This window comes from Monopterus albus, unplaced genomic scaffold, assembly GCF_001952655.1.
Source record: "Monopterus albus unplaced genomic scaffold, M_albus_1.0 scaffold372.1, whole genome shotgun sequence".
Taxonomy (NCBI): Eukaryota; Metazoa; Chordata; class Actinopteri; order Synbranchiformes; family Synbranchidae; genus Monopterus; species Monopterus albus.
Genome location: NW_018128252.1, coordinates 533,295 through 544,945, shown reverse-complemented (window position 1 = coordinate 544,945; position 11,651 = coordinate 533,295). Strand labels below are relative to the sequence as shown.

Here is an 11,651-nt window from a genome sequence, read left to right as displayed (position 1 = left end):
TTCAGATACAGTAAATGTAACAGCTTTCTAGTGTCATATTCTGCCCGTACAAAATTTTGCACAGCTAAGGTCAGACATTCACAAAAGTAATAGGGTAATCATAGGGAAGGGGGCTTTAATATATAGGTGTAAAAAAACAAACACACATAGAAAACAAAGCAAATGTTTATTAGACTGTGTACCTAACATTTCACTTTAAAGTCATAACTTCATTGCCATCATAAAAGGTTTTACGCGGTACTGCGATGATCACCGATGACTTTCGCCTTTGTTAGATTTGAAGCACACGAGGACCCGTATTGTCGTCAGTATATGGAAATTGTCAGAGTGGCAAGATGGCTACGGAACCAAATAAGACTGAGATCCTCACCATTTTCAAAAGATTAAGATCTATTCCTACAAACAAGGTAATGGAAGAAGACGCGGCCACTGTTCGTGTATCATCCTTTGAACATTTCTCTGTTGGCAGATAGTCCGTTAGCTGGCTGGTTAACTTTTTCCTGCCTCGTAGCTAGGCCCGGCTAGCTACACGGTCAGGCAGCTGATAGAAGCTAACGATTGCTAGCCTGCCGGTAAAGCAGTCAAACATGAAGGCCACGTCTACGATTTGTGTATGCTGAGGAAGCTAACCAGTTAACCTACGTTGCGCTTGGGAAATAAAAAAAAGAGAATTGTTTAATAGACTAGAATAAGATCTAGAAATCCAAACTATGGTTCACCATTTAGTAAAGATAGTAACGTTAACGTACATATTTGTAGTATGATTATTGAGCCATATGTCGCTAAAGCTACCAGCGTCTGATATACAGTAACTTAACAGGATATTTGGCAGGACTGTCGAAGCCATATGGTCAGTTTTATTTATATGTTGGCACTTGACTGTGGGTTTTTATCAAAGCTGATTTAAAATGAAGTAATAATGAGAAATGTCACCGTTGTATTACCACTCTAGGCCTTGGTATAATGTGGTTTGGCATTATGAATTAGACTGGCACCATATGTCTCATACAGCAATCTTGTATGTTCCATCTCTTTATCTGCGACCCTAAAGAAAAAAAACAAAGCCAGAATGATTTAGAGGCTCTTATACCTGACAACACTAGAGCTGCAACTAATGGTTTTCATTGTCCATTAATCTGCTAGTAAGTGTTTACCCTACATGTAAAGTCAAAATACAAAAAAAACAACAGGTCAGTTTGTGATAATAAAAGTAGTATGCATCTACTCTTCTCAAATGTTCTTTGTTTAAAATCTCAATTTTTGTGAAAAATCGGTCTTCTTTATGTAAACTGAGAAACATGAATCCTTCTTATGTGGCTCTTGCCAGGGTTTCTCTCTCTCATAAAATTTGTTTTATGGGGTTGTTTATTCTTCAGTCAGAAGGCAGATGTTGTTTGTTGTTCAAGCTGTTAAAAGCTGTCAGAGACACATTTCTAAATTTCTTCTAAATAATCCTTAGTTGCAGCCCTAATAAAGATATATTTGACTTGACGACATTCCTGCCAGCACCTTTTGAAAATTTGTCTGAGATAAACAAGATGCTGGGGCTACATCACCAGCCTACTTTTACTTCACTGAAACAGACTGACAACAACATAGAATGGAAGAAAACATAAAGCACTGGCACCACACATGTACACTACTTCACTGACATGCTGATCACAAAACAGCTCACCAGAAGATGTTATCGTGTGGTGTAATTGCCTTCTGATGTTGGGTGCTTATAGATCTCATTAAAGTTGTCCCATTAACGATAGTTTTCGTGTACCTGCTGTTTCTTTCCAGGCATGTTTTGACTGCGCAGCAAAAAACCCCAGCTGGGCAAGTATTCCCTATGGTGTGTTCTTGTGCATCGACTGCTCGGGCATCCACCGTTCTCTGGGAGTACACCTCAGCTTCATCAGGTAGGCTCAGCAAAGACTGTGGCTGTCAACACCTAATTTTGTTTTACTAGTAGTTGGACAGCCTAAGAGAAAAGTATGTGAATTAGCTCTTCTAACAGAGCATAAACCTGCTCTTAGTGACCAGTAGTGCTACAATCATGTGTACTTGTACTGGAGTGCTTACTTTCCTTATTCTTCCCTTTTCCTCTTAGATCCACTGAGTTAGACTCCAACTGGAACTGGTTCCAGCTTAGATGTATGCAGGTTGGAGGCAATGCCAGTGCGGTAAGTCAGACTGATCACTTTGTGAAAAACAGATGTTCCCCCTGAACTGAAGTCAGTTAAAAACCAGATTTGGGATCTTTCATGTGAATAACCTGTGTTCTAGTTAGTGTAACTACCTAGTACAGCGGGGACAGGTTTTTGTGGATTTTCACATGGTGCAATAAATCTTGTCATTTATTCTGTGTGAAGACGGCATTCTTCCGCCAGCATGGCTGCTCCACAAATGACACCAATGCCAAGTATAACAGTCGTGCAGCCCAGATGTACAGGGAGAAGATTCGACAGCAGGCAAATGCTGCTCTGTCCACATATGGCACAGACGTGAGTATTAATGAAGTGGAGACAGTTTGTCCAGTGTATCGTATCTTGTATCCTAGATCATGACAGATTATAATTCCAGTATTGCATTTTTGGCCACATTTCTGCATTGATATAGTCAGCAGCGACTGTCAGGCTGTATTGCTGGTAAAGATACAGTGCTGATGCCTTTTTCTGTTAACTGTATGCTTCCAGTCACCATAAGTCTGCACTTTCAGCTTTAATAAATGATTTTTCAGTCATGAATTTATTTCAGGCTGATTTTAGCTCAAAGAAATGTCCAATTCATCTGACAGAACATACCTGACTTTAATAATCATCAGTGGAAAAATAGCATGTTAGTTTAGTGAAGACAGTCTCAGACAGAGGACAAAGTCACACTGAATAAACCTGCACTCAACCCTGGAAAGTTCAGTACAGTCTAGGGGTATGCTAAGGTGCCTGTATTTTTTTATGGCACACAAACATCCCCTCCCTTATCTATTTTGTCCTTTCAAACTAAACACAAAAAAGTATCTTTACAAAATACGCATTAGAAGTTTATGATAACTGAGTGGCAACTTTTCTGATTTCACATTTCAAATCGGGTGAAATTTTTACATTGCATATGTGATTGTTGACTGTTATGTCTCTCACTTAGCCACACCGAACTCTGGTCCAGTTCATGTGATATGTTAGCTAATAGCTACACACAACCTGATTAAATGGTTTTTGTTTTTAATTTTGCACCCCACAGGCACAAACTCACTCAGTGGTAGTAACAGAAATCGGCTGCTGTGCTGTGGAGTGTTGAGATATTATGTAAGAGTGGTGAAGTCATTATCTGTATCTGAGTTGTGTTGGCAAATCCTGTTCAGAGTCCACAGAGTGTGCACTAATCACAGTGTGTGATGATCACATTATCGGCAGTATTCCAAAAAACTAGAAGTCAAAAACGTAAACCTCTGTGAACATAGTTAGACTTCGAGACACGGAGACAATTTTAACTAACGAGCACTCTTCCTGTCCTCGATGCAGCTGTGGATCGACTCTTCTGTGGGAGGCACTCCCGCAGGCTCTGAGAAGAAAGAGGCAGACTTCTTTTCTGAACATACAGAGGTTTGTGTTTTTGCAAACATGACCTGCTGCAACAAATAAATGTGTTGGAGGAAATGTTGGCCACATATCTGGGCACTGTCATTTTTCAATAGGAATATTTTTTTATTTTACAAGAGCCTGATGAATAACGGGCTTTTTGAGGTTGCTCACTGTATGGATGTTTGTGTTAAAAGACATTTCTATAATATATAGTTTACTATTTATTTTTAGATTTTTCACATCCCTTCATTTGGTTTTCAACAGACATGGGAGTTTGTTAGACATTCAGTTTAACATCATCAATGACAAAGATGAAGGCCTCACATTTGAGAAACTGACAGCAACAACACTGACATTTGTGTTTAATAAAAGATTAAAACAATCATTTATCAGAGTACTTGCTGATTAATTTTTTTTTGTTGAGCGGTCAGCGGCTAATGGATTTGGAATCTAAAAGCTGTAATTTACATATGGTTTATGTTTTCAGCTTGCTAACGACTGGAGCATGCCACGGTCCTCCGAGATGGAGCAGAATGGAGCCAGTGTCACCCCACATCTGACAGACATGGCACCCAAAGGCCAGGATGATAACCGTTAGTAAAACAAACCTATATATTTATCTGTCATGAGGAGTACTACTCAGCTGTGTAAGCACTTTATTAAGGCTTCTGAAGGGAGCTTCCCAAAGCCTAAGACACTAACCCCAATGATATCAGCCTCATGCGAGTTCCCAGCTTTATCAAAGAGTAATATTAAATCACTGGGGTGCTGCTTTAAAGTTTAATTGAATTAAATTGACCTCCACGGTCTGTGCTTTGAATAAACATAACGGGGAATTTATTTCTACAGACATGCTGTTATCAAATTGAATTAAAACACAAGTATCATTTGGAGATGGCACTGTGGAATGTTGCTGTGTTTTGTTGCTTTAGCTGTTTTTATATGTGTGTGTGTGTGTGTGTGTGTGTGTGTGTGTGTGTGTGTGTTTTTTTTTCTCAGAGCTGGAGGAAGGACCCAGCATCGATGGTCTAAGCACATCACCCAAAGCCTCCATTGGTGAGCCACTCAGCTTTCTTTATCCCCTATGTGTAAAGGCACAAGCATTGTTCTCTGATGTCAGAACCTCAGCGTTGTCATTAGCAGTTTCATTTCTGTTGCTTGACATTGGTGCTCATTCAGTGGGTAGTATATCCTTGCATCCGTCTGGCTCTACAGTTTCATATCTCTTTCAGTTTCTGGATCTTTGTCTGTGTATGTTTATTTATACAAACTGTTTTACTCTCTCCATAGTACTGTGTATAATAGCGTAGTAGGGAGATTTTCACTACAGAAACATTTTCCAATAAGGTTATCTACAGTAAGTCAAACAGAGTTGCACGATGAGTCACATCCTTGAGTACTTTGGGTGCAGGGTAGATATTATCTGCACAAAGACCGACAAAACAGCTACTCACAGCTTGCACGGTTCTACATTGGTTTTTGCTCTATTTAGACATAATTAACTTCTACAGAACACCATTTAAGGTCAATACATTTCCACCTATGTCTGCATCATATTTAAAGAAGAGTTGGAAACAAGCAAGAAAAATCTGCAGGGATTTCTATCTCTTTAGTTTGTCTTTACGCTCATGAACATGTTCTGTGTCTCATTTATTTCCAGGGTACTTAAAAGGGTTTCAAGAAATTAGGGTTGAGACTAAGGATTATGTTCATTATCAGTTAATCTGTTGATCTTTCTCCTAATTAATAGGAATTGAGATGACCTTAATCATACGGCATATTTCATACAAAAAGTGGTTGCAGGAAATAGGAGCACTAAAAACAACTGAGGATTTAAAGAAATAGGCCACCGATTTCCGTTTTCTTGGCTGATTCCTGTTTTCTTTCTAGGAACTGTAATTTTTACAGTCCTCCAACTAAAAACGATGTGCAACATATGTACTGTATTTATCTAAATATGAATGAGTGCCACAGGTAATAGAAACAGAAGAATGTCTGTTACTACTGAGCACACAGTTCTTTTTGGAGTATGTGCGGTTTGTATTTGCTGTTTTACCACGGGTTGGATACACTGTACATGCATTTCATATTTAGCCAGTAGTTGTCTCATTGTGTACTGTTTGTCAGAGATTTGGACGTAGTTTTCCTTCTCCAAAGTGTTTCTGTGTGCTCCTCTGTGCACTGTTTGTACACCAAGCGCTTCTGATGCGATTGAACACTTGCCCCGGTATAGACACCCGCACAAGCGTCGCTTGAGGTGCATGTAAGATGCTACATGCTGCACCTGCTGTGTTTTTTGTCTGTACCACTATGTGCGCAGCGTGGACTGTCATACCTCTAAATCTGATCATGGCATAGAATCAAATATCTCAGAGTGATCGTCCGTTCGCGGAGCATGCTGAAAACCGGCCATTTCCAATCTAATAAAAAAGAACCGCTTTTAAAAATAAATCTTTTTTTATGTTTTTATGCTTATTACCTTATTTTACTCTCTTCATTTTGGTGTGATGTGACTTTGGTTTCTGTTGCTACTGGATACCTGAATTTCCCTCAGAATCAATAAAGTATCTGTCTTATCTAATCTATCTTCAACATATTTGCTAATTGTGTTGTTTACTAATCCATACAGTCATCAACAGTATCAGTGACGCACGTCCAACCAACAGTGCATTCATAATCTAGTTTGGGCTCAAGCCCTGTTGAGAGAGAGCATTATGATTATGAAATTCAGGTTCTTCTCTCTCGATTATGATCGTAATAATTGGTTTGTCCTGCCCTGTAGACGACTCCATGCGTTTGTCATCACAGGAAGAATGGACGCCCGGAGGTGATTAGTGTTACCATAGTTCTTTGCACTGGCTAGTATATGCCTAAGTTGCATGGTTATGCTGCTTGACTCACATCAGCCCCCTTCGAATTCTTCTTCTCTGCTTATCACGCAATAGAAATGTCTCACTTAGCAGAGCTTGTGTTGGTTGAATGCTATTTCTGGTTAGAACCTGCTGTTAAACCGGTTGTGCTTTGACAACGTAAAGCGTGTTCTTCTCAGTTAGAAAAGGCTAACAAATAAAAGGAGCCTTTGTCAAATTGTCTGACATATATGCACGTAATCGGTGCATGGATGAGAATTTTACTATTAGCATTTCAGATGCAGCATGTGGACATTGGTGTCATAAGTCAGAAGGTAATAGTTCACTGACACGATAGTCTGATGTGTCTGGGAAAAAAAAATTCTACAGCGTTGGTAATCTTTCATAAGTCCTCATCAGTGTGTTCATTTTCTTGCTGGCAAAAACTAACAGTGTTAAGACAGCCTGGCAGTTTTCATCTTCCTATCATGCAAAAAATGTGAAGTAGCTGAGTCACTGCCTGGCAGGTCTGTGAAATCAAGGTCAGATCAGTTTTAAATGGTGCTCTGGCTTACACTGCACTGGATTTGATAGGAATTAACTATGATAACCCACTTTGTGCTGAGCTTGTATTTAAAGTGATGGCTCACTTTCCTGAGCTGTGTGTTTGTCTCGCTTTGATTTCAGCTCAAGTAAAGAGTTGTAGAAAAAAATGTCTTGACAGACTGCTAATTGTGTTACAGATGTGATACCTTCCATCATTGGAAAAAAGAAGCCAATGGCTGCCAAAAAAGGGGTGAGTCATATTTTCACCAAACTCACAAGCCTTGTATTTAAGGAGTTCCCATACTTGATGGTCACTTTGTTCACAAGGAAGAAAGACAGCATGAAGCCATTAACACAAAGGTACAGGAAAGCTGTAAAAACATGTAGCTTCATTAGTTTGGGACACTGCTTAAAAACAGACGCGTTGAATAGCCTCTCAGGAGTGCAGATATTCCCCTGTAAAGTTTTTGAGCTAGCTCATTCTAACCAATCCCAGCTGTCGTTGGGTGAGAGGCTTGGTACACCCTGGACAGGACGCCGGTCTGTCATAAGGCCGACATGTAGACAAATATACACGCACAGTCATGTTCACTCCTATGGGCAATTTAGTGTCTCCAGTTAACCTAAGCTGCATGTCTTTGGACTGTGGGAGCATCTATACCACTTATCCTGAAGGGGGTGCATTCTGCACAGTAAAGCTCGAATATCATAGTAAAGGATTATAGATGGCGTCGCAGATGGCTGCTCCGGTTCTCTACCGGAAACAAATTCCTTGTGTGTATGTGTAACATACTTGGCCAAATTAAGGTGATTATCCTTATTATAAAGGAAATACAGTTTTGATATCTAACTCGTATCACACTTTCCCACATTGATGCAGCTTGGTGCAAAGAAAGGTCTTGGTGCACAGAAGGTGAGCAGTAAGAGTTTCTCTGAGGTGGAGAAACAGGCTCAGGTGGCTGAAAAGCTCAGAGAAGAGCGGGCTGCTGAGGCAAAGAAAGAAGCTGAGGAATCCATGTAAGGAATCCAACAAGATCATTTTATCTAATTCCATTTTGCACTATTCAAAATAAGAGATAAATGCACTGTATTCATAACAGTGCAATAGTAAAAGTGTCAAATGCTCAACCTTTGTCCTTTGTTTGGTTTTTGCAGTGTGGCCTCAATGCGTTTGGCTTACAAAGAACTTGAGATCAACAGGAAGATGGAGGAGAAGAAGCTTCAGAACTTAGAAGGAAAGAAGAGAGAGCAGGCTGAGAGATTGGGCATGGGCTTCGGAAACAGGAGGTAACATTGTAAGACAAACATTTGGCCGTTATCATCCAGAAATCTGTAGTCTTCTGAGGAAAGCCTTGTCACATAGTGTCTGATGACTAGGGGATGCACAGACTTCAACAGGTCCAGTGACCGTATGAACTCATTAGTGTGGCACAATATTGTTTTTTTATTTATTTATTTTTTATTACATCATCAGTGACTATTCGGTGTCAACTCAACTTTCATAATAAAAATGTTGACTAACAAATTGGAGGTTGTGCAGGCCCTACTGATGAAGCGGCTTCCTTTTATCAGCTGTCATTAAAAGGACTAATGGCTGTCTTAATATAGGATACCTTATGTTTGGCTCATGAAGCTGATGCTTGAATGGTAGCATATGTGTAATCATCGCAAAAGTGTTGTTTAAATGTACGTTTCCTGTTGCAGTGTTGTGTCTCACTCAGTGATGTCAGAGATGCAAGTGATTGAACAAGAAACCCCTGTGGGAGCCAAGTCTTCATCTCGCTCCAAACTGGACATGTTTGATGAGCCAGGTTTCACTTCTGGGCCCCCAAAGTATGTGCTGCACTTCTAATGACATCCTCTTATTTGTCTGTCCTGCTGTTTGCTTTTATAAGTGAATCAGAAATGAAGATGGAGGAGAGAAAACTGAATGGTCTGATGTTGAACCTGTGGCTCACTGAACTAAATCCATTGTGTTTATGTTTCAGGTATAAGGACAACCCATTTTCAGTGGGAGACAGTTTTGGTTCCCGGTGGGACACTGAGGGAGGGACTGCCTCCTTTACCACCTCCTGGGCTCTGGAGAAAGAGGATCCCAAAGAAGAGGTTACCATCTCTAGTATTCAGCCATATGGAGAGAGGTACATACACAGACGTTAATGCACATGTATACACACACACACACACACACACACACGCTCATTCTTCTAAAAAACATACATAAATAAAAGAGTAGTGTTTACTGGACTGGGTGCAGATCTGATGTGCGGTATTGTATTTAAACCAGACTTCCCAGCAGAAGAAAAGCTGAGGTATCAGCTCCAGTGTCCGAGTCGAGTGAGGCCAGGCAGAAGTTTGCCAATGCAAAGGCGATCTCTTCAGACATGTTCTTTGGTCGGGAGAGCAGAGCGGAGGTGAGGACTCTGGTTTCAGTTTAAAACCAAAACTAAAACTAGTACCACGTTTGTAAAAATGTGCACAGTTCATGTGTTTCTAACTGTTGTTTCCTCTTCAGTATGAGGCAAAGACAAGGCTGGAGAGCATGTCTGGAAGCACCTCCATCAGTTCAGCTGACCTGTTTGGGGATGGTAGTGACCCCAAAGGTAAGATCTTTTTTTGTTTGGCATGAAGGCACTAAAAGAACACTTCAGCAGAAGTAAAATTAATACAATGTGGAAAAAAAGCCAGTGGTTTGTGTGTGTGTGTGTGTGTGTGTGTGTGTGTGTGTGTGTGTGAGAGAGAGAGAGAGAATCACATTTAAAAGACCAAAACTCACACTGTCTTAGGTGGTGTCCGTGGTGCTCAGCCCTAAGTCTGTCAGTTTCTACTGAAGATATTTTTAAATATGGCTCACAAATATGTAGTTTTATTTTTATTTTATGATAACGGTAATGAAGGAACATGTCACCACTGAATAGTGTGGCTCACTGATGTGTTTTTTATGGAACAGAGGAATAGGATGTACCAGATTTGGATGTAGACACACACAGTACTGTTGGTTTTGTGCTTTAAAGGAATTTGTTGATCAGAAGAAGAATATTGGGTATTGGCACCCTTATCCTCTTATTCCTAGGTATTAGTCTGTCCAAATTAATGTTTAATTTGTTCCCCACTGATTGCCTTTATACGTTGTGTGTACCGTATCACACCATCTTTCATGGACTGCTAAAATACAGGTGAAACAGAAAACAAATGTTATGCACAGCATTAAAGTAACTGTGTGTGGCTGTAGGCCTTTTGTACTAATCCTGGTTCTCCTCTCAGAGAGGGCATCAGGATTTGATAGTGTGCTCCCCTCCGGCCCAGATATTGCACAGTTCAAACAGGGAGTGAAGACTGTAGCAGGCAAGATGGCCGTCCTTGCCAACGGGGTCATGCATACGATCCAGGTAAGTATAAGGGCCGTCATTTTTCATTCGAATTTCTGGGATGATGCCAAAGACAGTTACAAGTGAATATGAAAACAATCTCTAAAGTTATTGCATATAAAAATGACTGTAAAACTATTCTGCTACAAGTAGAAGTCCTGCATTCAAAGTGTTAAGTAAAAGTACAAAAGTATTAGCATCAAAATATACTTAGAGTACAAAAAGTAAAAGTCCTCATTATGCAGAATGGCACATTGTGTATTATATTACTGGATTATAATTAGTGATGTGTTAGTGTTGCAGCTGGTAAAGGCGGAGCTCATTTTAACCACCACATATACAGTACTTATAGTTTGAAGTACCTTACATACTGTGGGATAGCTTGTAAATTAACCACCGGGGATCAGTTAAGTCTTATGATTATACTGTATTTTGTTTAATTAATCTCATTCTGAAAAGTAACTAGTAACTAAAGTTATCAAATGAATGTAGTGAGTAAAAAGTACACATTTTTGTATGAAGTAACAGAAGTATGAAATAATAAGCACATACTAAAAAATTGTACTTAAGTACAGTACTTGAGTAAATGTACATAGTGTCTATCTCTGCTAATAATAACCAGGTCACAGCTAGAGGTCGGGGGGCTGAGGTTGCGAGGAACCACAAAATGACCTGCTAAAGCACAATTGTATGACATTGTAGAAACTGGAGAAATGATTGGGCTTCATTAGCCTCTTCCCAAGTGTTTACTCATTTTTCTGTATCATTTTCTCAGGATCGCTACGGCTCCTACTGAGCAGACTGAGAGACTAGCACTAACCTGTGGGAAGACGTACTAACGCCTGTGTGGAGTCAACCAGCCTCCTTTCTGACACGTGCATTTGGGCCAAGGAGAAGGGATGGAGACGGGAGGCAGAAAGAATTGCATGGGGAACAGAAATGGTCCTTCTCACGTATCCTTCTTTCAGAGACAGTTTTACAGGAGTGAGACAGTATTTTTCATCTCATTCTCATTTGCAGACTCTTGAGTTTTATTGACATACAGGAAACCATCAGAGGGAGTAGTTGTTGTTTTTTTGTTTTGTTTTGTTTTTTTAAACCAAGAGTTTTGTTGTAATTACTGTCAAGAATTTTTTGGTCTTAGATTTTCAAAATGTTTGAGTTCATTCTACTATATTTTATTTCTTATTCATAAATCAAAGTGTTATTTTGATTCACATGATCAGATCCTTTGTTTTTTTGCTTTGTCTTACAGTATATATTTTCAACTTTTGAAGAAAATCCACACTATTCATTGTTTGAGTCACTGCCGCCCATTTACAGTA

General features: G+C 39.7%; 1 protein-coding gene across 1 annotated transcript; it reads left to right on the top strand.

Moving 5' to 3' along the window:
• Positions 1 to 239: 239 nt before the first annotated feature.
• Positions 240 to 11,651, top strand: arfgap2 (ADP-ribosylation factor GTPase activating protein 2). The gene is made up of 16 exons (XM_020585605.1): positions 240 to 407; positions 1,786 to 1,904; positions 2,096 to 2,168; positions 2,358 to 2,489; positions 3,504 to 3,584; positions 4,051 to 4,156; positions 4,563 to 4,619; positions 7,156 to 7,208; positions 7,839 to 7,975; positions 8,114 to 8,245; positions 8,663 to 8,791; positions 8,947 to 9,099; positions 9,246 to 9,372; positions 9,474 to 9,561; positions 10,223 to 10,347; positions 11,102 to 11,651. Exons 1-16 carry the CDS (start codon positions 336 to 338, stop codon positions 11,120 to 11,122), a joined length of 1,605 nt encoding a protein of 534 aa, XP_020441261.1. The 5' UTR covers positions 240 to 335; the 3' UTR covers positions 11,123 to 11,651.